Source organism: Colius striatus, chromosome 23 (assembly GCF_028858725.1).
Source record: "Colius striatus isolate bColStr4 chromosome 23, bColStr4.1.hap1, whole genome shotgun sequence".
NCBI classification, from domain to species: domain Eukaryota; kingdom Metazoa; phylum Chordata; class Aves; order Coliiformes; family Coliidae; genus Colius; species Colius striatus.
In genome coordinates, this window is record NC_084781.1 from 2,499,097 (window position 1) to 2,526,883 (window position 27,787).

General features: G+C 49.5%; 1 protein-coding gene across 1 annotated transcript; it reads right to left on the reverse strand.

Moving 5' to 3' along the window:
- On the reverse strand, positions 1-26,016 carry SNX19 (sorting nexin 19). The gene is made up of 11 exons (XM_010202656.2): positions 24,001-26,016; positions 23,457-23,595; positions 22,936-23,036; positions 22,673-22,792; positions 22,257-22,387; positions 21,109-21,205; positions 20,578-20,764; positions 18,275-18,404; positions 6,257-6,441; positions 5,377-5,464; positions 1-4,764 (listed from the first exon to the last, which is right to left on the reverse strand). Exons 1-11 carry the CDS (start codon positions 25,528-25,530, stop codon positions 4,629-4,631), a joined length of 2,844 nt encoding a protein of 947 aa, XP_010200958.2. The 5' UTR covers positions 25,531-26,016; the 3' UTR covers positions 1-4,628.
- Between the last annotated feature and the right edge of the window lie 1,771 nt (positions 26,017-27,787).

Sequence of the window (27,787 nt, forward strand, 5' to 3'; positions counted from 1 at the left end):
TCCCATTCTTCCAGCTTTTGGCTGGAAGGAGAAGTCTCCTGATAGATTTTCACCCCTAATGCCTACTGCCTGTGGCCGTGATGGGAAAGCTCACCCTCATCTTCACTTGGCAAGCTTGATGCCATCCTGTAGCTGCCAATGCATACATCACCAAGGCAGTGCCTGCACCTTGCAGGGCAGAGAAGACATCATCCCACCCCCAATATAACTCACCCATGGGTGATGAAGCCACACTCAGTCACAAACTCTCTCGAGCGTAGCCCCTAGTTCGATCTGGTATTAATTACCCACTGTTCTGCAGAGATAAATGCTTAATCCTCTGGCTGTTGACACTGGAAATGGACCAATCTACCCTGGGGTAGATATTACACAGGGGAACTTGGCTTCAGCTGTGATCCTCACATCATGTGCTGTACAAATGTTCACTGGCTTGTAGGTAATGGATTTCATAGGGTGTATGGGATCTTTCTGTGGCAGGGCTAATCCAGAATAATACATGACTCAAGTGTTCATTGTATCAGGTTTTTCTTCCTCCCTCTATCTTTTTTTTTCTCTTCAATGTAATATTTCCAATTTCATGTGGAATTCCTCATTTTCAGATATTCTCTATTTCCTTATAGCTTACCAGCTTTCCTCCTCCAGGATGGATATCAAGGTGAACTTCCTAAGCAGCAGTGCCCAAGGGATATGGAGATGGGTCTGCACAGCCCCTGCTTCTCTGGGTGTCTTTCACTTTCTTCCAGGAGAAAGGCCAAAGACCTCCACATTGTTTCTCTGGTTTTGCACTCCCTGGAAAGCCTAATTCAAGAGGTTTGCTTGTCAGGGAGAAGGAAGCAATGCTGATACTACCAGAGATGGGAAAACTGTTCCTGTTTCTGACTAAGCTGATACAAACTTTGGTCTTTCCCATCTCTGAGCAGTCCCACTAATGCCACTGTGTGCCAGGGGGGCAAAACACCATCTCAGACCCATTGCTATCAGCACTGCTGCTCCAGGCTGGCATTTTGGGACACTTGAGGAGATGCCTGATCCCTCCTTCCCACTCTCAGCTGGGCTTTCTTTCCTCTCCCTTACCCACTTCTCTCTTCCCAAGGGCTGTCTAACAGGCAGTTTCTGAGCAAAGGTGAATTTTAAACTCAGAGACAAACCCAAGGTTGAAATGGAAGTATTATTGTACACAGTCAGAGCATAAGCCATGAGTACTTAGGAGCACTTTGACAACATTTAACAACTAAGTAGGTTTTCCAGACAGCACCCTTCTACACAGATTTGGAGGTGTGAAAATATGACAGGGAGTCAGGACAGAGTGGTGGCACTCATTTTTCCTGAAAACACCATCTAAAAAAGCTTTGTCCCAACATAAAACCTACTCTTTAGCTTACAGTGCTGCTTTGAAGCTCTGTACCACTCTGCTCTGTGTTGTACACACACACATACAAGCAGCCCCTGCTTCCAGGGAAGCTGGGGGAAACCGAGGCAGGTGGAAATGAAATGCTTTCCTTGATGTCACACAGTCAGCAAGCAGTGGGCTGGAGGCAGATGGCAGATGTCCAATAGGACCCAGAGAGCTGAGCACACACCTGAAGCATGTACTGCTCTACACCTAATATGACAGAAGCCTGCACCTTTGTCTTGAAATCAAATCCCTTCTGCACAAATTCCTGCAGGAAAGGGAAGCTTGCTGGGAGTCTGACACAGAGAGAGAGTTAAAGGCTTTTTGTTGGCCTTGTTTGTTTTACCAAAGCTGTATTTCTAGTCTTAGTTCAACAAGAATAAACTTTCAGCCCACCTGAATGCAGATGTTTGCTTTCACCACCCTTGTGCTCAATTTAACCTGAAAATTGCAGCAAGGCAAAGAACTGGTGTGAGGAAAAAAAGCAGAGCTTTTTGTTGGATCTTGTACTCCTTAACAACAAGCTACAGAGAGGGGCTACTTGTTCCTATGCTGTTCCTGGGCAGCTTCACCTTGGCTGTGAGAATGGACTAAGATCTATGAAGGAGAGAATGGGAGTTTGAAGCCTCGCCAGGAGGAGCATGAGAAAGGGCTCTGGCAACCCTGCTTTCTGTTTTCCTTGCTTGAAGAAAAGAAAGAAGGTTCTGAGGATTAAAGCAAAGATCTTGCAATCCAAACTCCTGGGGTCTGTTCCCAACTCTGCTGCTGACTTAGGTGTGTAAGTAAATTGATTTCATCTCTGCCCCCTGTAAACACAAAGGAGATGTTGCTACTTTGCCACACGAGCAAGGCTGCAAAATGCAGCTTCGAGGTCCCTGTGTGAAAGGTGCAGAAGATGCACACGCCAAACAGTTGTCTGATACAACCACAAATCATTGTTGCACCATCCCAGTGAAGTGCCAGCTCTCGAGCTCTGCTCCTCTGAGTCCACCAGCAGAAATGGCAAATGATTTCCATCAGGAGGATTGGCTGTTGAGTCATTTGAGTAACGTCAGAGATCAGGGTTAATGTTGGGGCTTCCTGGAAAAGGGGAGATGTAAGCTGGTCCTTCCAAGTGACTGCAGGGACTGTGCCAGACTTTTGCCCTCACATGGAGCTGGCAGTGCACAGCTTGTAGTACATCTCTGACCTTTTTCACCCAACAAGCTCTTAATGATATCCTTAAGCAATGACAGGCTGCAATCCTGGAACTCCAAAGCCATAAAATAATGAGGAAATAACAGCAAGCAAGCACACCAAGAGCACCTGGGAAGCCACCAAGCACAACAGGACCATGCTACATCATCCCTGGATCCTTCTCCTACTGCCTTCTCCCTCTCCTTCAGACAGGTAATGGAAATAAATGAAAGTAGTAGGGAAAAGAAGGGAAACAGAAGCCCTGGCATTGAAGGGCAGGGTGAAGTGGCTGCTCCAAACAGATACTGTGCTGAAGGATATATGGGAGTCTTGCTTCCCAATCTGCTGCTTGGCCATTTGTGATTATCCCATGTGGAGCATTCCCCAACACCTTACCTCATCTACTCTTAAGCTATTTAATGCACAATGTCTCCTCTTTTCCAAGCAGGTGGCAAGTCTACCAACTCAAAAGTGTCACTGCTGAGAAATGGCTCTGATAAGGGATGCAAAACTGCTTTGCTTCATTACATTGGGTCTTGGGATGTTCTTAGAGCTCCCTAAAAATATCCTGGCTGGCAGCAAGTTAATCCTTCCACATATTTTCACACAACACACACCAGAAACACACCCTGCCTTATGTCCATTATTAAGCAGCTGCCTCTGGGAAGAGCAGAGTCTCTGCTTTCAGTAGTATGCACATTGAAGTCACATCACATTCTCTCCAAACGTGCCACAGAGTATCCAACTCCAAGAAACGTGAGGCTACATGAAATGTACCATTTGGTACTGTAACATGGAAACTAGTTGATCCTGCACACTTCCCTCTTGGAAAGTCTCCTCTTCTAAGCACTTTAATCTGTAGAGAACACCAGCGTCCCCTTGATCAGCAAAGTCCAGCCCTCATCAGTTCATATTTCTCTCAGGGAATACACCAAAACAGGTCAAAGGGGTCTGATGGTGCTTATTCTCCATGTCCATGTTCTCCATGTCCATTTGCTCTGTCACAAACCTGACAGCTGAGCAGCATAAGCTTGCAAAACCATTCAAGTCTTGGATGATCCAGAAAAGCAGCTGCCAAACTGACATGCCATTCTCTGCTGGGTGGCACTGGACATCGTGACCTGACAAGCTTTCTAGAGCCCTCTGCACATAGCTGTTGCAACAGCAGGCTTAGTAACAGCTATGTGCCTTCCAGGTGACAGCCTTTGGGACTAAAATGTGACTCAGCAGGCAAAATACATGGTAATCCTCAAGTCCAGCTAAGCCACCTTTCCCCTTGAACATGGGGACAGCTCTCTGAGAACTAAAGTCTACCTTACTTACATCCTGTTGTTCAGGCTGTAAAAGACACTGGAACAAGACCATGTCAGAGCAGTGGCTGCAGGAGGCAGCTTATCTTTGTCCCTAAGGCAGGACAGCAGCTTTGATTTCTGCACTGCTTGCAACCTCCCAGTGATGTGGGCTGCAGGGATGGGCCACTGACATCAACTTCAGGGCTATCACGACCTCTCTGTGCTCCATTCTCTCCTCATCTTCCTTCTGGTAAAATGGATGGCACAGTGTAGGCATGGGACAGACTGCTTAGAGAACAGGGATATCATTTGATCCTCCCTTCACCTGTCCTGGAGAAACATCTCTCAACAAGACATTGTCACATCTGCATGCCAGTGCTAGGTGGAGCCTGAGGCCACCAAAGCAAATCTTATCTGCTGTTTGCCTTTAGATAGTAGAGATACTGGGGCAAGGCAACAGAGTCTGTGGGCAGCCTGCATATTCTTCTCAGACTGTCCAGCTCAGCAGAGGTCAGGCATCTTCAGTCCAGGCTCTCCATCAGGTCAGCAATGGAACACATGCCACATGGCAGAAAAGCATCTTTAGCCCCTGCCACTGGGTTTAACCAAGCAAAACAGAGAGGCCTGGAAGCAGCCTCATTTAGTACTGGCTGGAAAAAAAATCTTTTACAAGGAGCTCCCAGACATGTTTCAGTAAAGACTGAAAATCAAATCATGCCATGCCTGTGGCTGCTTCTCTCCTCCAGTGCAGGCTGCACCAGCCCTGGTTAATGTGCCGAAACATCTGCTCTGTCCAGGCCACTAGACGCAGACAGCGTGACAGATGTGGTCTCGAGCTCATGGCTGGAGCCCTTCAGAACCAAGAACTCCAGCAGAATGTCCAAGAGGCAGAAAACCAGGTGCCTGAAATGGAGAGAAGACAAAGCTTAGGCTGGTCAGGGCACAGTGGAGCTGGGAGACCAGCTCCAGACACTCAGAAGCCAAAGCTCACGCAAGGAAGAAGTATTCTAACAGCAGTCGGGGAAAGACAAATGATCTCGTAGCCTAGAAGAAACGTTTTCAGGGATGGTTCAGGTTTTTCTCCACCCTGAGCAGCACAGAAAACACAAATGCATCTTCTGGAGTGAGGTGGCACATGCAGTTGATCACAAAAACAGCGCTTTCCAAACGTGCAACAAAGAGTATACAGAAAAGCACTAAATACACATAGACACAGCTCCCTAAGCTCCTCTAAAAACAACAAACTACACCAGGATTTGTCTCCTTTCCTCTGACTGACATCCACAAACTAATTAACAAGACTGGCTCAATAATCTCCAGCCAGACCGAGGTCTTAGACATGCACCCTCATAATAAGCAAGCCAGATGCCCTGTGATAGCATAAGTCCAGGATAATTAGCCAGATCCGTTCTGTGCCAAGAAACTGGCAGCATGAATCTCACAACAAAGCCCTAAGGGTAGTTTACAGGCCCCATCACAAAAGCTATCAGGGTAAAGAGGATGTAACACACCTACCTGTTTATCACAGGCTGGCCCAAGGACTCCAGGATCAGGTTCCAGCTCATCTGACATTTACTGGTCCCAAGGATTTCTTGGATCACGTCTGCCAATGTCAGAGACAAAGCTTTAGGAACTGCATGTTTCCACAACAGTAAAGCATTATCAGTCTTGTGCTGGTGGGTACTAAATCAATGTCTCTGATGGTGCTCTGAGCCTGAGGCATCTCGTGCCCAACATTACCATGACAGAAACCAGCCAGGGAGGGGACTGAGTGCCAGGAAAGCATTCCAAGCTGCAGGGCATACACTGGTAGCACTCTTATCCCCAAAGGACAGTCAGGGCCCCTCAGGCTGCAGCAAGAACTGAAAAGTTCACACTGCACTCACATGGATTGGGCAGCAGCTCTTTTAATGCCAAAGGTCCCCATGTCAAACATTGAGAGGGAAATCCAGTGCAGATGAGCTCATGATTTCAGTGCAGTGGAAAAGCCACTCTTTAAAGTGAGAAGCCAAAGGCTTTGCCTTATGACTCTTCTCAGCCACGGTGCCCTTTGGCAGCAAGTGGGAAAACAACATGGCACTGGCTTTCCTGAGCCCCATCTCATTTCAGGGGCACAGTGGGAACTGCTGTCACTCTACACCTGTGTATCCTCTCTGTGCTGCTCCCCCGAATGCTTGTGCAAACTTCTCTAGAACTGGGAAACTGTGGGTTCTGCTCTCAGGAAACCATTCAAACCTCAGAGGTCACAAACATGTCCCACTGCCTGGGCAAGAGCAGGCTCCATCACTGTTTGCAACCACATTTCCAGAGATGCCAACGGACAGGAGGGTTCCCCAGCCTCCCCCATAGCCTTTCCTTCTCAAAGGCAGCTGACATGTCCCTGGAGCACACTTACTAGGCAAGATCCCCATCAGGCTCTGCAGGGCCTGCTCTGCTGCTGCCTTCTTTTGTTCCTCTGTCCTTGCTGGTTTAGGCACTGCTGGTAAAACTCCTCCAGGCCAGATGGATTCCTGTAGCAACTGGAGGTACTGGACCCAACGCTGGGTGCAGGTCAGGTTAACCACCTGGACTTCCAGCCACCTGAGGATACAGAGAAAGGACAGGAAAAGTCAAGTTTGGCACCATCTCCTGAGCCTTCGGATGACCAGAGGTCCTGGAGTGAAAAATTGCCTTGCTGGGTAAGTTAACATGCAGTTTCCAAGCCTATACACGAAACATTTTCACAAGTATTAATCAGAGAAGTTTCTCCTTGCACCAGAAGTATGCAAATGTTCCCCACTTTATTGACAGAAACAGTAATGTAAGGTCACAGTGGAAAAGCAAATGCCATGAAAAGCTCCATTCCCCTGCTGCCTGCAGGAAAACAAAAGAGTAACTGGTCTCTAAAGGGAGCACTGCTAAGAGATGTGTCTGGTCTCTGTACACAAGCAGATGAGACAGAGCTGGGAGAACCATCAAGATTGTGTTTTAACTCTTAAACAATCACTGTGACTGACTGCAAGTACACAAGTGTGGTCTGGCAACCCATGCTCCCCTCACCAGTCCCTCTGCTACCTAAAGAGTCAAGAGTGCCTCATCTGGAGAACAAAATGCACACTCCCAGGAAGGCAAGGCCTGAATATCCTTCTGCTTTGTGCTCCTCTCATCCCCTTGCTTTGCCACTGTTCAGCCCTGCTCCATCCACTGGTGGCAGGCAATGAAATCATCACTGCTCCTGCTCAAAACCCCACAGCCATTGAAAGGAGAGTTAGGCACCTGCCAACAAAACTGCTGGGTAGCCCTCCCCCTCAGCCAAGGCCATGCCCTTTATATGGTGACAACCTGCTGCTCCACAGAAGGGCTCAGAGGTGTTTGCAGCCTGCATGAGTGAGATGTGTCCACACCACCCAAGCACTGGCCAGGGAATGTTTCTAAATCAGTCACACAGACCTTCTTTCCCAGACGTGAAGTCACTTCCCCGTGCAACAGCAAAAGCCACAGCCATCAAGTCAAAACCCGCCACTGCTTGAAAAATCTTTCCTGCCAGAACAAGGAGAGGCCAACAGATGACTCCCTCACAGCAAAAGAGGCCAACAGGAGGGTCTCCATCTACTCAGGAAGACCACGGACTTGGTGGTGCAGCACCAAAGGCAACGTCCCACTGTCACCATCCTCATCAGCGGGAGGCTCTGGAGCAAAGACGGGAGCGTTGGCACAGGGCTGGGGTAGGTACAAGGCTTGAGATTTCACCAGTACTTCAAGAGTCCCAGAGGAGAGGAGTCCACAAGCAGGGCCAGGAGACCCGTTCCTCTTGGCAGCTGGCGCTCGTGCTTGCAATTCCGTCACCACTACGCCCCGGCAGCTCACAGTACATCCAAGAGCACGGGCCCTGCCAAGGCAAACTTTATTTAACCTGCGCTCTGCCAGACTGTCTGCATTCTTCTCAGGCAAAGCAGTCGGGCCAAGGGTGTCTTTCCCCACACAAGTGGGACAACAGGAGTGGGGAATAGCAACATCCAAAGGTAACGAGGGGCAAAGGAACAGCAGGTAGCTGTCACTAGGGTCAGGGCTGTGGCGTGGTGCTCCCTTTCTCACACCAAACAAGGTGCCTAGCTGCAAGCCTTGAAGGATGCACACCTAGGAAATGCCAGCTGCAAAAGCAAAGATGGTTCAAAAACCTGAAAAGGAGCCTTGGTGCAGCAGTAAGGTCTTGTCATGGCTCAGAGCAAGGTCTTACTGGAGCACAGGCAATGTTCCTGGTGATCCCAGTAATAGCCCTGAAAATGGGGAGACACGGCCTTTATGCTCAGCCTTACCAGGGACCCTGAGTACTGATGCTGCTACGAGATAGTGCCAGAGAACCAAAGCCTTGCTGCTGTCTGTCTTAGAGGACAAAATGTCACAGCACAGTCTTGCCTGGGAAAAGGCCATATTTGAAATACAATTGCTTAAAAGGGTTTTTATCTCCAGCCATCAGTAGAGTTTAACACCCTGGATCATGTTAAACCCTCCAGCTATCTCCAACCAAATTAAAGTGTTAAACTGTGGCTCCTCCAGGGGCAAGAGTTTTCATTAACATGGTTTTTCATTAACTTGTTTTCTTATACAACCTGCTTTCCTAATTGAGAAAACATTTGCCAAGCAACAGAAGTTCAGAGACTGGGGAGACAGAGCTGCAAACACTACAAGCCTGCATCTGGGGAGACCAGATTGAACGCTGGCGTGAAACTCATCTCAGCGGTAGTCACCGTCCTTTAAAAGGTTGCAGAGAGCAAAGAACAAGCTTTCTTTTTCTTAGGAATGTTCTTAAGATAGCAAAAAATAATCAGGCAAATAGTGGGGCAGAGTGAAAGCTGAATTTTGAGAAGACAGCCCACGTTTGCAGACAGCTCAAGAGTGGTCTGAGAGCTGCTGGAGGCTGGAAGGTCCCATACAAACAACCTACCATTTCTAGCTCATTTATTTCCATAAACCCATCAGAAATAGGCAACAAGGCCTAGCAGAAACACCTCTCAATCTGATAAAGCATGCACTTACAGGTCTGAAGTTTTCCACAGCTGCAAAACACCATGGGATGGGTTTTGGACTTGGTCTGGCAGCTCACCACCTTTCACTATGGGAAGTAAAAGGCAGGATGCAAGAATGGCTCTGTTGGTTTTGCCTCACTCACACTGATGTGTGATACAGCTCCTGTGGAATATATCCTGTGTGATACATATGCTGTGGAAGGGCCCCAGCATATGGTGCTCAGATAGCAGGATACTCACTGCTACAAAAAGGGGAAGAGACATCCAAAACCCCACACAGAAAGAAAGAAGGACAAGAAACAATGCTCTGGTTTCCCTTTTGCCCATCCCAAAAGCACTGGGAAGAGAAACTATCCAGACTGGTCCATCTGGCTCAGCATCCTCCCTGGGAGAGCAACTGATGCTTCAAAAGAAAATATCAAAACAGAGCAACCTGCCACAAAGAGTCTTCCTCCCTACTCTCAACCTGCACCTGTTAAAAGCCAGCACCAATGCTCATTTTAGAGGATGCACACTTCATTTACACAACACACACAGGGACAAGCATAAGCAACAGCTGCTGAACAGTGAGGAGTTCTCACACCTGAGCTGCAGCTCAGGGACAGTCACACCAAGCTTTATTGAAAAATCCTGCCTGAATAAACCCCAGATTTCTACAGCAAATTGACCTTTCCATCAGGCACACTTGCTGCACCAGGATCGGGATTAACAGCTCACACTTCTCACACAGGAACTCCAAACATGTGCTGGTTCAAGCTGACCTTTGCCAGCAGATCACAGATGATTCTTCATACTATTACAGGATCAAGCATTTGAAGTCCGTGTGCCACACTGAAAGCACACACACGCCTGCTCCCAGGTAGAAATAAATCCATCAAGATCCACAAATAGACCCTATTTGAGGGGTTTTTTTGGATGGTTGATGAGTTACTATTTCCATTCTGCTATTTCATGAAGAAATAGCCTTAATAAGAAAGAAAAACAAACCCCATCACTGAACCATCTCCTTAAACTTCATCTGAGACCAGAAATAGATAGAAAGTGACATCCTGGGCTCAGACTTTCAACTGCTTTGATAATGCCCAATGCAAAGAGACAGACTGCAAAGGCTACAAGTCCTGGCTGTTAGTCTGGAGGTGCATAACTTGCCCATGCTGTAAGGGTCCTCTGTTTGAAATAGCTACTGATGGAGGAATGAAATGGCTGCTAAAAAAGAGCTGATTTAATGCTATGGCTTAAGTTGGAACTCCAAGGTCAGCTGAAGGGGCCCATTAAGACAGGAATGGCAGAAATGCCCCAGGAATGAGAAACAAGGCCTGGGGGGTACATACATTGGACCTCCTCTGGCACCTAGAAGCAAGAAGGGGTACTAAGATGGAGCTGTCTATGGTAAAGACAGAGCAAGACTCAAGAACATGCAAACATAGTGTATGAGCTTGGTTTTATGTGGCTCCTGAGAGCTGGATGCACTCACTTCACTGTGAAGTACCCAGAGGGTTCACCTGTTGACTAAGCTAAACTCAGCAAGTAAAGGTTGGACAGGTTGGATCTGGTTGGTCTGGAAAATAAAGATGGGCCAGGAATGGAGGAATAGATATGGTACTCCCCAAGTTTACAAACAGCTGCTAAAAATTGGTAAACCTCTGCTTTTCTCATCTATCAGAAGTGTTAAATTCACCTGAGCTGAAGAATGCTTGAGTTAAACTAAATGTGCTGGTTGTCATTAAAATCTGAAGCAATAGCAACTGTCACTCCCCCAAAAGTGGGGACTTTAAGGATTTAGACAAACACAAACTGGAGGCAACACTGGGAAGAAGACAAAGGTGAGAAAGCCTCTACTAATCTGCTTTAGCTGCACAAATACAAACAGCTCTATAAATATACATGAGCTGTGCATAACAGTAGCAAGTCCAGCTCAACATCTACTGCTTTCCACCCCAGAACAAGGCCTCTGTTTCCCTCAGGTCTGTTAACACAGCGTGGCTAACCAGAAGCTCAAAAAAGGCTCATGAGACCAAGGTAGTGAAAAGGATTTGAGGAAAAGGCAACATCTGGAAATGCACAAGGCATCCAAGCATCTGATTCTTATGAAATCAAGAAAGGCTGGTACTTAAATCATCTAACCATCCCTCCCTTCAAACTACTTGTCCCCCAAATTCCTCCCCAACTTGTGCCTCAAACCACAAGAATATCCTTAACTTAAGGGCTCAGAAAGAGCAACATTTCAGTGCTTTGACTGTAAAAGATTTCTCAGCAAAGCTTGTAAAACCAAAGAAACAGCTGCAGTGGGCAGTCATAAGAATGGAAAAAACACAAATGGAGAGCTTTAGTCCCCAGGCTTGGCTTTTAGCATATGCTACTCAAGCCCATGTCCACCTTCTCCGTGTAGCCACCAGCAGAAACACATGCAGCAGCCACCCACCGGCTCAGACACCTTCAGAGCAAACCCACACTCGTCCAGGCCATCAGTAAACCCTTCACAGAGAAAGGAAACGGGAGAGGAAAGGGAAAAGAAGAAAGCCCTTCATAAATCAAAGATTACAAAGCATCCTGAGGCCTTTTAAACTTCTGGCCAAAGACACCCAGGCAAAAAGTAAACTATCCTCTTGCCTTACTGGAAATGTTCCTCTCCTGCCGTCCTGTAAAAGGTTTACAGTTGTGGACGCTGAGAACAATACGTCCTGTCCCCCTGCCCCAGCACACGGTAATGAAGTGTTTGATCAGTGAGGCAGCAGCCCCCTGGCTGAGTGCCTGCTCCTCAGAGTGTTTTGCCAGCCTTGCACCTCCTAAGCACAGCTCCACTGAGGGCAGCTGCACCCAAGGAAGCTACAAATTAAGCTGTGTGGAGCTGACAGCGGTAGCATTCGCATCCGACGTGCCTGGATTAGACTCACCACGCCAGAGCTTTGCCTGCATAGGGCAGGGGGATTTTTCTACCTGTTTGACCCCAGGCAGTGAGAGGTGGAGCTGGCAGAAGCCCTCTGAAAAGTGAGTATGCAGGACATTCTGCTGTGAGACCAGAGAGGAAGGAAAACAGATCATCCCTTCCTGCCTGAGGGCACTAAACCGCATCTTGGGGTTGGGATTTAGGGCACTTCATGTGCTGCTCCCTCCAAAACACACCTGCTGCAAAAAGAGATCCTGTAAACACACAGGGCTCCAACTCACAAGTCTTCTCCTCACAGTGAACTAACCAAGCTGGTCTGTATTTTGCTTCTCTCAAGTTAGATGTCCCTGCAACGCCGTGGGGCTCAGGAAGAGGGAGGGAGGGGAAAGCTGTGTGATGAAAAAAAAGGAATCATCACAAAACCTTGTTGATTTTTAACAAAGCATCTCAGCTTTCGATAACATTTTCATCAAGTATTTATTGAGCCAATTAAGCTCTCAGCAGTGCCCCAGGGAGAGGCCAGGCTGTCTCAGCCAGGTCCTGCTCAGAGCAGATTGCTTCATTAGCCCACTTCAGAATCAAAATACATAAAAACACCCTTAACCCTTCACAAGGCAGGGAAAACTGAAATCATCAAGGGGACATTATTTCCTCTCCATCTTTTTCTTATTCATCTGTTCTATTTGAAATAGGAAGTTGTTGGGTTTTTTTAAACCTAAGAAGAAATGTGAGACGATTCTAATTGCTGAAACGGACTCAAAAGGACAAAAGAGAGAGAGATGCAGTTAAAATAATGTTGCAATTGTTATCAAAGCACACAGTGCTTGCTTCGTTCTAGTGGCTGTTTTTGGAAGAACACAGCTTCTAGAAGAGGGGGGGAAAAAAAAAGATCTGTTTGGGACAGAAATTCAAAGCCAGATCCAAAATTTCCAGGTGCTTGGAGACAACTGAATCGAGGCCCCTTTCCAAGCTGATTTTTATTTACTTTACATACTCACACGAAACACACACAGCCCTGAAGATCACTTTCACTGACATACCACAGGCCTGCAACTTCTACTGCTCCCTGCAGCTACAATACAAACAGCCAAATCCAGAGAGGAGGAGGAAGCTGCCATAAGGCTGGTTCCTCGATATGGAAGTTCTGTTGTTAGCTTTTAGGCTGGGGTGCACTTTTGCAGTGCTGTGGGAGGGATGGGACCTTTGCTGCCACCTACCTGGGCCTGCTAGCACAGTCCTTCGATGTGCATCAACAGTAAACTACCTGCCAGTTAAGAAACCAAAGGAAAGTGCCTGGATTCTCCTGGTACCTGAAAAGCATGAGCCAATCCTCAGCTTTAATGTCTTTTTCACAGGTAAGGGAGGGAATGAGGAAGTTCTGCAGCGAATGTCTGCCCCATGTACAGCCTCATCCCATCCCAGGACACTCCTACACGTGCACAGCCCAGCATTGTGCCAACCCCAGTGCAACCCAGCCCCAAGATGACGTCTGGCTGCTCATCTCAGCTGTTGGATACAGCCCTTGTGGGGCTCCAGATGGCCAGGGCTGGGTAGAACTGCTTGCCCATGGCAACACGTTCCTGGCATGCCCAGGGCTGCAGGTGCTTGGCTGCCCAAGGGGGCAGGTTTACTCAAGGACATTTAAGAGGGTCAAGCAACACTACATGGTGGTGGCACTTTCAAGTCAAGAGGATCAAGGAGGCTGACAAAGGTCTTTGTTTTTTGCCAGTTCTGTTGGCACAGAGATCAAGGAAGAAAGAAGAGAAAACCCAGAAAAAACCCCACCTAGTAAGCAACTCTCTGAAGCTATGAGCTCCTTGACTCACAAGTGCCCATGACATCTGGCCCTGAAGACAGCAAGAAGGCAAATGCAGACTGGGGCTGTGCATGGGGGCAACCCCCAGCTGCAACCCACCCCAACCCATCTTGTGCAGTGCTTGGACACTGTGCTGCATCCCTGCTGAAGGAGGGATGGGAGATGTGCCATGAGAGCGAGCTTCAGCACCCTTTGGACTGGTGCAGATGTCTGGACTGCCAAAGCGACCCCAGGCTTGGCTGCAAATGCCACCCTGTTGAATGCAGAGCCTAGGACCAATGTCAATCACAGGCCATGGGTATTGGTCCAAGAGACTCTCACTCTGTGGGCCTGGAAGCTGAATAAGCCCCCAATGTGAAGGCCAACAAAACCAGCCACACTGCTGGACCATCACCTCTCACCACACACAACGAAGCAGACATGGGGAGGGACACAAAACCTGACGATGCAGAACTGGGAAAGGACAGAGGGGAGGCCACAGGTGGTAGTCACCCTGGAGATGGGAGACCCTGTTGATGGTGGTTTTAACCTCTGCAGGGAGCAACCTCCACAGCAGTCAGTTCTGAGAGCACTTCAGGGGCCAGGGAGACACATTGTGCTCTGCTCAGCCTTGTATTTCCTGACAAAGGTGCACTCAGACAGACTTTCCTTTCCCATGTTAGTTCAGCGGTGGCCAAAACCTTGGGAGAACCACTTCAAGAGAGGAAAACAAGGCAAAGCTAGCCAGACTCACAAAGGAAACCAGAGCTACAAGAACTCACAAGAAACCACTTTCATAAAAGCCTGTCATCTGTAATCAGTCTCAAAGTATCCCTGGCTCTCCCTCTACATCTCACGTGGACTGGAACATCTCCTCCCCAAATCCACCCACTTTGCAGAGGACCGATGGGACAGGAGACAAAGCCTGGAGGAGCACCAGAGTGATCCGAAGGGAACAGCAAGCCAAGGGATGCTGAGCTCCTGGGTAAGGCAGGGATCACTTGCATTTATTTTAACTCCTACTCCATGGAAGATGACACCATCAAAGCTGCCTGTGTAGGTCCACACGCTCCGTTACATACACACACGCGCTTCTGAGCCCCGGCCCAGACTCTGCGCCTCAGCCCCACTCAGGTTACAGGCTACAGACAGTCAGGGTGTGCTCAGACACCTTCCCTCTGGCTCTGGGCTTTGCATTGCCATGGCTTCTGTTGTGATGTGTGGGAAAGAACTAGCAAAAGCATACACACCTGGATTTGCACTTAAAATCCTCTCAGGTCCCATCCCCAGGATCCTGGCACTGTGCTGGGGCTCCCTGCAGATGCAGGCCCAGCTTCTCTGGAAAGAAGCCCAGTTTCTCTGAAGGGCATGGTGAGCTGGTACTTGGTGGCTGTCCCCAGCTCGTCGTGGCACTGGCAGACCCCTGACCCAGTGACCCTGTGCTGTCGGGGATGTGGTTTGCTGTGTATTTTTAACATCCCTTTGACTCACGAGGCTCTAAAAAGCAGACAGATTCTCCAAATGCCTTTTAGCTCTTCCACCAATCACCCTCGGATCCCAAAATAGCCCCCTTGCAAACAGATCCCTGCTGCAGCCTCCCCAGGAAAGAGAGATCTGCCTTTCCAGCCCGTGGGAGAGAAGCGACACACAGACAGCGGAGGGGTGCGGAGCCGGAGTGAGGCAGCTGGTTTGTTTACAGGCACAGACCCAGTGCACAGAGAAGCTGCTGGAAGCTCTCCTGGCCCTGGGGTTGCCCCTGCTCCCAGTGAGCCTCCTGGCCCCTCCACCTCCCCTTTCAGCTCCAAAAAAGCATCACTCCCTGTTACATAATGGGATGAGTGCTGCACGGATGCGGCTTGCACACACGACCTCCCTTTTACTTAACAATACCTTTTTCGGTCATCCAGCGTTCCTCTCCCTGGCTACCATTAAACTGACAGTCAGAGGAGATGGATAGTGCTTGGCTCCAGCTATTTCAGCTACAGAGAACTGAGAGGAAGGGGAAGTGCAGTGGGGTGCTCTGTGCAGAGAAGGGCAAACAGACAAGGGTTGGGAGGTCACATAATCAGCAATGGCACAGTCACAGCAGCCACTTGATGCCAGCGCAGGGGATGCTGTGGGCACCACAAACCCAAGGCATAAAGTCCCCAAAGGAGAGGGGGATTTGCCCTCTAGAGAAGGTGAATTATTTTCTTGGTGTTTTTCTGTTCATTCTGCTGCTCTGGGATGGGTGGGGCACACTCGGTGCAGAGACACGGCAATGCCCACAAAGGCAGCTGTGAGAAGGCTGCAAGAGCAGCATGGTACTCATCAAATACAAGCTGGAAGAGAAATAACCGGCAGCATCTCCCTTCCTAACACCCAAAAAACTGCCAGGACACCTCTTTTCCACCACCCAACCCACCCATTGACAGGAACAGAGAAGACCTCATCCCTTGAAGGGATGATGCCCACTTGTACTTAGTGACCAGCAACAGCTAAAGAGAGGATGTGTGCCCATCCGCTGCCCTGTGTTTGTCTGCCTGTTCTCAGAGGCAGGAGCAATGATGCCTTGAATAGCACATGCTCCCAGAACAGCTTCTGGTATTTTCTCCACCTGTAAAGGCTACTCAGATACAGTGCCAGCCAGAATGCCAATGCCAGGGCAGTGCCAGGTCTGGCCCAGCAGCGATCAAGTTGCAAATACTTAAATGGAAGAGAAATGCCACCAAATCCATGCTCTGTCCCTGCACAGGCAGCTGACAGCAGGCCTGAGCTAGAGACTTCTTGATCTGCACAGGACACCAGTGGCCACCTGGGCCAGTCATGGGTACATGTCTCAGTCCCCTTTCTGTGTGGCTCAGGGTCAGAGTGCAGTGGCAAGCCAGTATGCAGCTTTCTCCTTCTCAAATCTTCACTGTGGAAATATCTACATACCTCACCTTGAACATCTATCCCAGGCATTGCCTGAATTCTCCTTTCATACTAAATCACAGCTTTCACGACAGGCAGACACCAACTGCTCTCAACCTGTGCCCCCTGCAGTATCCTGCTGACCCCCAGCCCTTCCCATGGGCTCCCAGGATCACTAAACACCCTGATTGTGGAGAACCTCCAGCCTAACACTCCTGCCTTTCAGGAAACCCAAGCACTGTCCCAAGCATGGCCCTTGGGGCTGGAGTGGACACTACAGTAACAGACAGAGGGGAGGAAAATGTTCCTTGCAGCAACCCATGAGCAACACCACCCCCCCAGCAAAGTCAGCTCAGGCTGTGCAACTCCTTTCCTTGTCCTCTTCATAACAGATGTGTGGACTCCTGACTGTTCCAGAACAAGAGCAGAACCAGTGTGGGCTTCAGCAGGGACATGTACAGTCCAAGGGACACAGGGTTAGTTCCAAAGGTTGTATTTACACCCCTGTCCTGATCACAACACCAGGGAGTCACTGGATTTCCCAACACCACCTCCAGCCAAAGGTTTGCCAGCATTACACGTGGGTTCACTCAGACTCATTGAAGCAGAGTAGCTACAGATACATTCCCCCCCCACAATGCTCCACTAGCACAGCTTGCAGAGCTCCTCCACCTTCCAGAGCCAGGCATGTACTGTGTGTATGACAGCTTCTCTCGTGGAAAATACCAATGCCACGTGTTGGGGCTGCAGGCTCCTTGGGTGACCGGGCCACAGCTTATTAGGAGGTGATGACGTGCTTATTCAAGCCTTCATACCTCTGTGCTTACACACAAGGATTGGGTTCCAGCTCATTCCCCAAGAGGCCAGAGCCCATTTTGGAGAAATGGGAGCAAAATCCACCTCCCCCCACCCAAGGAAACAGACTTGGGAGTGATAGCCAGCAGCTCTTGACCTCAAAGCACTCTGGCAACCTCTGCTGAGGGCAGCTTAAATTATCAGCTGGGTTATAATGTGCTGCCCTGTACATTCTGACACTGGCTTTGCATGCCTGAGAGAGAAGGAAGGGTGCAGGTGTGAGAAAAGCACTGCTCCCAGGCTCCCCCTAGACAAAGTTCCTCCAGGAAGGCTTTCATTTTACTCTAAGGGACCATGTGCTCAGCTAGTGATAGTCACCAGCCTACACAAGAAACCAGAAATGCTCTCTGTTTGTGTGTCTTGGCCTGCTGCCTTACCACACAGAGGCATTGGCCCCACAAAAGTTTGGCAAGTACAAACCACTTGGAAAGGAAGTCTTTCCCTAATACATCTGTGGGTGACTGACTGCCCAAGGCACAGGCACCACTGGCCCACCACAGATCAGGAAGAGCTACATCAGTGAGAGCAAAGGCCCCAGGAGGCCATGCCCTGAGCTGTTATTTGAGAAGTCACCGTTCCCTCTGTCTGTTTATTGTCCTTTTGTAGAAAGAGCAAGCTGTACTCCTTGGTAGTGAGAGACCAGGAGGCCAGAAGAGGCCAGCCTCTCCCTGGAGAGACAGGGAGCTGTTCTTTCCTGAGGCAAGAAGTCTGCTGTTCCAGGGTCCTTCCTTTCTCCTGTTGTTAAAGGACAAGAGGCTGCTTGGTAGAGCTAAGTTGGTGCTCATGAGGAAAACAGCTCCTAGTGCAAATCTCTGAGATGTCTCCCCTACATACATGTGACACCTTCTTTGCAGAACCTTCTTGTCTGATGCAATGGAAAGTATTTCTCTGCATTCAGGGAAGAGCTCCACCTTTAGACTGGAACTCCAAAGGCAACAGCACCTCACAGGGTTGTGAGGTTGGTCGCTGAGGCCTCACCTTTGAATGAGGGTCCCAAAAAGCATGTGGAAAACCTTCTGGACGTTCTCTGTGCACAGCCAGCTCCAGTGATCCATCAGCAGCAGACGAAGCACATCCAGGGCCAGGTCAGCCAAAGCTGTCTCAGAATCTGCCAGGAAGAAGGGGAAGGTCAGATGAAGAAACCAACTCAGCACCTAAGCAAATCTGGTAGAAAAGCATCACCTGAAATTCACTCATTTCCCCATCAGCCTGCTTGATGCTCTTCTCCCCAGCCTAGCACCTTGTACCACACACAGATGACCTACTGCATCACAGACAGCTTGGGGAGCCTGCTCTCCCAGGGTCCTGCCCTGATCACTCTTATTTCTACTTTCATCCAAGCAGCCCCAACCCCCCTACCACAACCAGAATGTGGCTGCTCCAAGTACTCACTTCCTTCTCACTTAAACCAAGGGATTATCAAACCCCAGCCCATGCACGGGGATGGCAGCGTGCCCAAGGCAGGTGAGAAAGAAGGCAGCGACTGTAGGCAGGAGAAAGGTACATTGCCGAGGGCTATTTTCCTAGCCTTCACCAACACTTTCCAAACTAGTTCGCCAGGCACAAGGCTGCGGCTGGTGTCTCCAGGCTGCCATCGTGTGGCAGCTCCAAGCTGAAGCAAGAAGATGGACAAACCACACCTGGATAAAGCAGTTAAACCCAAATCTCACATACATGCCCATATATCCCTAGTGACACAGAGCTGGGACAGCAAAACCTCTCCCTGATCCTCAGGAGGATGTCAAAGACTATAACACAAACACATTTTACTTGCTAGAGAATCATTTTGATGCTGCTTGGCCCCAAAGCACTGTAGGTGCTATGCTGAACAAACTTATTAATGTACCACAAACCTGCTTGAGACAACCTGTCCTAGGCCAGCACCCTGACCTAAGGCTACCACATCAGCTTTGTTGGCAAAGTGAGCTCCTGGAAAGCAGGTTCCCCTGCTCTGACCTTCCCGGATGCCTCATCTGCCTACAGAGAGCCAACAAGACTGTTCACACAGAATTTACTGCTGGAGATAAGGAGATGAGGGATTCTGGATCCCAGCACCTCTCTTTCCTTCCTCTCCCTACTGCATAAGAGCTCCAAGAATTCACTCCAAGCCATTTCACTTGGAAAAGACATGGCATGAGTGCATTTGGCACCTCGTGCTCCGGGCCATGCCTAAGTTACTCCTCGCTTGCTCTGCCCTTTGAGACTTCCCTGTGCAAAAACTGGAGCAGGGTGGTTAGCTTCACCATCACCCCATACAAACAGAAGCTTTTTATTCCTGTAACATCCAAGTCCCTTTCCTCAGGGGGCCAATCTCTTCCAAGAAGTCACCCAGTGAGCAGATACTGGTTGCCTTTTTGTCCCCAGACACTTCCCTTACCCTGCCAGACCAGTCTGCCTCATCTGGCCTCTGAAGCATCACAGATTTGCAGGCAGTTGACATCATTTACGTTAAATATCCTTCAGGGTTCAGCTAATTTGGCCTGACTGTATCTCTTGTGCTCTGTGCAGAGCACTGGCCTCCCCAGCAGTCTCCAAAACAACCGTGGACTTGAGTTCAATACAGGCAAAGCTGGTAGCACAGGCTGAGTTTCAGAATACCAGATCTATCCTGTCACAAGCACGTGTTTTCAGTCTGAGCTTGCCAAACTTGAACCACTGGAGTGAAATCTTTGGAAAGTTCCAGCTGATATAGCTCAGCTATTCCAAGAAAAAAGATTAGAGAACATATTTTCAGGATAATCTTGTAACTGCTCCGAGAGGCCACAGCAACCCTGTGTTTCAGAGGTGAGATCTATAATCAGAAAGGGATCACTCCTTCAACTGGGATTATACATTTGCTGTTCCCACCAAATTGGTCCAGACTTGACTGAATCTCAAAAGGTCCTTTTATAGTGCACACATATATCAAGGCTAACTTCAGGCTACCAAGAAACCATAATTTGGCCATTTTTCAGTTTCTAAGAGCTTGATTTTCTAACACTGGCAGTTTAAGCACAGTGTCCTTAAAAAACTTATTTCTGCAGTAACTACTGAGTACACTAAAGCAAAGATATAGTGACACAACTGAGCCAAGACCCAGTTTGCTTCTGCTAACAACAAAGATCAGAGCAATCACCTAACAGGAATGAAAAACTCAAGTTTGCTTTCCCTTTAACCAAGGTGCATCATGCAGGAGATCAAGTCCCTACATCAAAGACTTTGCAGGCTGAGGCTGCAGGAGCTGGAGCTGTTGCAGTATCACAGGAGATACACTGAAGCACTAACAGAAGGGCTGAGCTCACCAGAGTTTGTGTCCAGATGTGCTCCCTGCTCCGATGTGCCCAGCCCATCTACATCCTCCTGCACAGAGCTTTCCTTAGCTTCTCTGCTTCCCTCACATTCGGGAGCTTTGCTGGCGATTGCTTCCAGCAGCTTCTCCTGCTTCTGAATGAAAGACTCCATAGCAGCCAGTGACAGGGTGCCAGAGACCTAGAAAAGCACCAGTGTATTAGTAGCACAGCAGTGAGCTGCATGCAGCCACAGCCAGTATGAGATCTGCACCACCCACACAGCCTCCTGTCACTTAGTTTGGACCTTGCTGTGGACAAAGAAGAACTTTCTTTCTGAGAGGGTTGTTAGACACTGGCACAAGCTCCTTAGGGAGGTGGGCGAGTCCCCAGCCCTGGAGGGATCCCAAAGCCATGGAGCTGAGGTGCTGAGGGCCATGTGTAGTGCTGGGTTTGGCAGGGTGAGGGGAGGGCTGGAACTGCTGCAGCTTCAAGGGCTTTTCCAACCAAAATGATTCTTACAACGATTAAAAGATCTGAACTTACAGCACTGCCCTCCCTGACAGAGTACACAATCCTGTCATGAGCTTCATTTGCATTCAGCACTGGAGCAATTTTACTGGATGAGAACCTCAGCCTGGACCTGAAGAGGAGAGACACAGCACAAGTCAGGGTTTGCACTGCAAGCTGTGAGAGGTGAGTTTCCCTGGGCTCTCTGTCCAGTGTCATGTCCAAGCTAAGAAGTATGATGAGACCTAAAGTGGTTCAAAGAAGCATCTGCCTCCAGGATAACTAAGAAATGTCAGTAAAATTATGGGAAAAAAGCATTAAAGCACTTTTCTTCAACTACACATGGGCATAACCAAGGCTTTCTACCACCCACCACATACATACACCATCTTAGGCAGGTATGTTATATATAAGCTTACAGGTAGATGTCAACATTTCTATTCACCAATGTGTTAGGAGGGTGTTCAGCAAAGCCTCTGAGATGAAACAGACTCAGCTGGATTGTGAAATCTGACTATAAACACACACATAGAGAAAGGAGGACATGAAAGGGCGTTCGGGACTGTGGGACAAATTGTAAAAGAGTCTGTTTATCATGAAAGAATGTCCTTTTCATCCAAGATGCTTCAAAACTTGTACTTTTTTGGTTTGTCTTTTTGTTCAAAGCAGCCCTTACTAGTAAAACATGTCCTTTCTGGAAAAAAGCAAGCCATACTCATGCAGAAACCTTCCCTTCTTTTGTAAGAGGAGAGTCACTGATGAGCACAATGAGGCACATCGCTGCCAGCAACACCAAATAAACACTCGGTGAACAACATATGTGCAATGACCTTAAACACCACTCCTAAGTAAACATCATTAGTTTGGCAAGGTGGCATGTCACTGTGTGAAACACATGGGAGAAGCAGGACTGAAAGGTAAAAAGCAATTCTCCAGGAGCATCAACACCCTTGCTGGCAAACACTCCCACCTCGCAGCTCCCTCAAGAAGAAACACCCTCTGTGGAAAGCTGAGCATTCTCAGAAATCCTTTATCCAAACAGAAACTCAACAACCCTTGCTCAGTATATGAAAATGAAAGCAATTGAGCTACAGTACAACAGCAAGATACTATCAGGTAAAGCATCAAGTCCGTATCTACATATGGTCTGCATAAAGCACAGGGGAAGCTGAAGTAGCTCTTACTTGTTAGCCTTCTTCCCATCTGTCTGAGACTTCCCATCCACTTCAGACTCACTCAGATCCTCTGTGGGGCTCTGAGGCTCTGACCTGGGGAATGCAGTCTTCAAGGTGTCCACAATGGCATTGACAACGATCTGCAAAAGCCAGCAGTGCCATCAATCACTGAATATATTCCTATTCCTGGAATATAAACTAAGAGTTTTCAGACCTGTGCTCTATTTACCACGATCACCTCCAGAGATGGGCTGTGATTCTCCCTAGCTTTATGACTTTCTGGGCAAGCTGAGCCCAGCTACACAGAGAATATTTGAGTTTTTTGGCTATTACCTCAGTAGTCAGATATATAAACATTGAAGGCAAAGAGGCATATCTAAGTGCAGTTGTAAGTGGTTCAGATAATCAGTTTCCCCCTTGGCTACCTTGTCTATCCTGGAGACAACAAAGGGCTTCTTGACAAACGCGATTCTGGCGTCAGTGTTGAGGGCGAGGAACTCCTGCACCTCCTCACTGTTTGCAATCTCAGGGACTGCACACAATTGCTGCAAAGAAAGATACAGCTTTAGATCTCTTTTTTTGAGTCAACTTCCCAGCTTCATCATGTAAAGATATGCACCACTGGTAGTACAGAGCTATTCCAAACACTGCTTTCTGGCTCACAGGGGCATACAAGCAAGCATCTCACCTTCAAGAAAGATTCTAGCAGACTTTTTCTGGCTTCCACTTTATCACTGTCCATATTTCCAAATGGGAGATCAGGGAACAGTTTCTTTGGGCCTTTGATATCTACAAAGGAAACAAATTCATCAGTAAGCTCAAGAAAACTGCACCAGCTGTATTAATACTTTCACGCCCAGACTACCACTATACGCTGCCCAGCCTCAGCTCAAGATAAGGTGCCATTCAAACCAGGGAGGCTGAATCAGACCTTAAATCCATACAGAACTTGCAAGATGCTTGCAGATACCAATGTTTCTATTCCCTGTTAAGGTGCAAAACCTTAAGGTTCACAAAACCAAGTGTTGTGGTCCGAACGAGAATGAACAAGGAAGTTTTGAAACACTGGAATATGCTGCCAAAAGAATCGTGAACAAACAGCTCTGAATCCAGACCTGCACAGGCAGGACAGGATACTCTCAGAGCAGAGGAACATAGACTGGGGTGAGAGGAGAAGGATTTTCTCAGGGAGCTAATGCAGGTACTGACTTTTCAGGAACTTGCGGAGCTCCGGTTTCTCCTCCAGCCTGGTCTGGAGGTTGAGGAACTCCCGGTAACGGCGGTTCACGGTGTGGTAAGCCATTTGCTGAAGGCTGCCTGCACTCTCACTCTCCAGGGCTGTCTCATACTGAGGAGGAAGGCAACAATCAATAACCCTTACAGCCCACAAACAATCCTGATGTGCTGTGGTCCCTGCTGGCCCCACAATCCCCAGACCCCATCCACTAGGACTGAGCCTTCCCTGAGGAACAACATCTGCACAGAACACAAGCATCTCACAATGAAAGGAATGGTCAAAACAGGATGGAAGAGACTCAAGCAGTGCCACACAACCCTTGGCCAGGAGCGGGAACTCCAATCCTGCACCAAAAGGGCCACTGGAAAAGTCACTGTGCCGGATATTTCCCCACTGCCAGACAAAACTTGTTGTCAAGCCCCACACCAAGCAAGTGCCCACCTCCAAACGCCAGCCTGTGCTCCCCTGCCAGGGCAGGGATCTCAGAAAAGGGGTGAGAGCTGAGGGAGCCTTTACCTTGACAGTGTAGAGGGTGTAGGGGTGGAAGCCAGTCCCACTGTGCTCTCGGGCAGTGATGGTCCCTGTTATCCGCAGGTTCTGGATCACGACCGGCCCATCAGGGCTGCTGAGGGGCTCAAAGCTGAAGCTGCTGACGGAAGCCGTTGGGGAGGATGAGAGCAAGGGCAGAGCCTGCCCAGGATCTGGGGGGCTTTGTGCTGGGACCTCTGCCACCCCCAGATCTTTCCCCAAGCTGGAGGGCCTCTGTGAGGAGGACCTCTTGGAGATAGATGGGCTTTCCTCTTCCTTTTCAACCACTGGGTCGATCTGGATATCAGGGCAGGAGCTTGGTGCAAAAGCAGAGGTGAGAAGCAGGCCAGAATCTGAGCTGGTGGCACTGCCTTCCTCCAGGTCCCCCAAGCCATCCTCCATAGTGGCTGGTCCCTCCAGCACCATGGAGGTCTCCTGGAGGGGTTCATTGAGGAACTCCCTCGCAGGTGATGGTGCCAGCAGGTCTGTGTCCTGGCCTGTCTCAGGTGCAGGAGACTCCAGTTCCAAATCCTCACAGGGAAAGAGGGAGCCCAGGGCTCGTGGGCGGAGGAAAGCCTCCTCTGTGTGGCACAGCCTGCTTGCCAGTTCCTCTCCCTCCTCGCCAGCAACCCCTGCCTCTCTCCTGGGCATCTCCATGGCCCTCGGGGAAGGGGGCAGCCCCGCAGAGGCAGCATCAGTCTGCACCGTGAAGGGCAAGAAATCAGGCACTAGGGGTGCAGGAGGTGGCTCTTCAACCCGAGGCTTCTTGGAGAAAGCCCCGACGAGCAGCAGGTTGATCCAGTCAGGGTCAGCCATCTTCCTGATGGCTGGCAGTAGCACGTTGCAAGTAACTAGCTCCACGACCACGAAGCGTCCCGTCCGCGTCTCCAGGTGTGGCCGCGGCACCAGTGCCCGCAGCAGCATCTCCACAGCCTCCCGAGCATAGCTCACCTCAGCCGCCGCGCTGCGGAGGGCAGGATGCGGCCCTGCCGCCCGGCTGTACTCCTGCCACAGGCTCCGGCCCCGCTTTGGATCACCCCTCAGAGCCTCACATGCCCGGAGGTAGCTCTGCAAGTGATGGCCACAGAGGAGGAGGAGGCGGTGGGCCAAGGCTTGGCGGTCCACTCGCTCCATCCGCCGCCTCAGCTCGGTAGCCAGGCCCATCATGGCCTTCTCCACCTCAGCCTCAAAGGCAGGCTCGCTGCTGATGGTATGGTACCAAGAGCCAACGAAGTCCCGCATCACTTTGTGGACAGTGCTGTCGATCTCCCTCTCCAGCAGCTCTTTGGGCGCTGGGCAGTGGGGTTGGGGTCGCAGGGAGCTGAAGAAATGCTCCAGCCGCAGCCGCCGGTTGTGGGAGCTGAGAGCACGGGGCCCCAGCCAGCTGCCCAGTGCCGCCATCACCCCACAGAGCAGCCCCAGCAGCCGCAGGTCGAGCAGCAGCTGCAGGGCCAGCAGCCAGACCAGCACAGTCACCAGTAATGCCCGGGGGACCCATGATGGCCCCTGGCCTGGCATGGTGAGACGGGGCAGGGCTGAGGGAGAAACCGAGGCAGTGGCTCTGCTGGTTGCTGCCTCAATGGCCGCCACAGTCTGAACGGTTGGACAATGCTTAACAGACCAGCCTCCTTTACCAGGCTGCAGCACACAACCCACCCTGCTCCTCACTGGGCACGAGGGTTCATTAAAGCCCAACCCACGGGGCTCCTCACCGGGCACCGGGGCTCAGCAGGACCCAAGAGACCGGGCTCCTTTAGTGAGCACCGGACCCAAGGGACCAGGCCCCACACGAAGCACTGAGCCTCCTCAGAGCCCAACGCAGCCGGCTCCTTTACCAGCCACCGAGACCCAACCGACCGGGCTCCTCAACCAAAATCGCTTTACAACCACCCGATCTCACGTTTCGGAGAGAGACCGGAGCCGTACCCTGCCAGACTCACCACCGCGGGTCTGACCACCAGCACTCAGCGGCAGATTCCCCTCAGAGCCGGCCGCCATTTGCGGGTTCATTTCCGCGTCCTCCCTCAGCCTCCCCGGGCCCCGCCTCGCCCCACAGTGCCCTCAGGCGGGCGGGAGGCCTCGCGCAACCCTCGCTAGGGTGCTTTTTTGCCTTAAAAACCTCACTTTTTTAACCCAAAAGTTTATAAAAACCATGTTTTTCACCCACCCTGTTTTTAAAAGCACGGAAAGCTCGCGGCTCCGCACAGGGCAAGGAAAAGAAAGGTGAGTTGATTCCTTTTTGCATGCGAAACGGTGTGGCTGAGGTATGATGAGCTGAAAGAGTCTTTAGCCATGCACAGTTCTCTTTATTATTATATTTACCCCGCCCAGGAATTATAAGAAGAAGCATCGAATTTAGCACCAGAAAGTTTGCCTCTTTCTAATGTTTAAAAAGAAAGGGGCTGGTTGTAGCATAAAGGTGACGCCGTGCTGCATTTGAAGTGCCATGGAAAAGGCCTAGGCTGTGTTCACCTCGTCAAACCTCGCCAGAAAAACAGAGAAAAGCAAGCATAAAAGGTGCATTGCACTCAAATAGAGATGAAGGTGATGGTAATTAACTGGGAATGAAGCTTATCTGTGGTGGCAAAAATGGTTGAAGAAACAGCAGCTCCGTGTTGTCTCCTGCTTGCGGCTTTGTTCTGGACTTTGGGATTGTGCTCAGAGGACTTTGGACTGGAAGTGTTTTGAGGACTTTGAAAACTACACGTGGATTTTCCTTTCCTGCAACTGAGGAGGTGCAGACCCCTCTGGAGACCTCCATCTTCTCTCTACAAGAGGCTACTCAAAGATACCTGTGGAGGTGCTGGAATCAGGTCACGCAAGAGGCCGTGTGGGATGGAGGCAGAAACGAGCTGCAAAAAGGACAGGGTTTGGAGGGGTCTCTGTTGTTGGAGATCTTGCTGTGTTCGTCTAGATTCTGGTGTTTGAAATGCTGTGGAAATGTGTTGCTGACAGATCTGTTAGTATTTGAGGTTGGACACTGAAGGGCTGTTTGGGACTGAGAAACCTGGTGGCCTGAAAATAAACCTATCAAGGAGCTTTCTGTTTCTGCTTCTCCTTTGGGTGTGGTTGTAGCTCTTGGATTCCCTTATATTAGGCTACCAAAGCTGGATGATACTGAGCTGCTAGAGCGATGCCAAGGTATTTTAATCCTGATGTCAGTAGTAACAAACATCCCTGTTTCCCCACCAGCCTGTTTTTTTGCTGGTGGGAGGTGGCAGTGGGGTCCTTCAGCAGGTACTAACTCTTTGGTGCCATGTAACCATGTGGTGCCAAGGACCCATGGGGAGCTATTGTTCCTGAGTGGAGAAACATGGCAAATTAAAAGAGATTAATTTATAACTGGTACAAACCAGGGAATCTGACAGCTTATTATTAATGGATAAATGCAGAACAGAACGTGAGGCGCAAGGAGCAAAGAGCCATGCTGATCTTGGGAGGTAAGATGCTCTGTATGAACCAGCTCCTGCCTGCCCTCAGGCATGAGAGTCCTCCCAGATGGCTGCTATTCAGGATTAAATCACCTGCATGAGATGCTTCACCTTTCTCAAGCACCTGGCTTCATTTTGATTATGAGTTTTCTTGCTTTTTCTTGGGAGGGACAATACCTCTGTGGAGATTCTTTATGGAAGTTACTGCCTGGAAGTTTTTAAGGGGGTGGATGTAAATGATGCAGGAAAGAATGAACTGGTCTGCCTACATATCTGCAAATCAATGGAATTGTTCTTTAAAGTAGGAACTTGGAGGTCAAATATTAAACTTGACTCTTCTTCTG

Excerpts from the sequence above, each read along its gene's own strand:
- SNX19 (XM_010202656.2), bottom strand. The coding sequence starts at position 25,530 with ATGCCAGGCCAGGGGCCATCATGGGTCCCCCGGGCATTACTGGTGACT. Across the intron at positions 22,793-22,935 it reads TGCTAGAATCTTTCTTGAAG|CAATTGTGTGCAGTCCCTGA; the intron begins GTGAGATGCTTG and ends CTTTCTTTGCAG. Across the intron at positions 6,442-18,274 it reads TTTGGGACCCTCATTCAAAG|GTGGCTGGAAGTCCAGGTGG; the intron begins GTGAGGCCTCAG and ends CTGTATCCTCAG.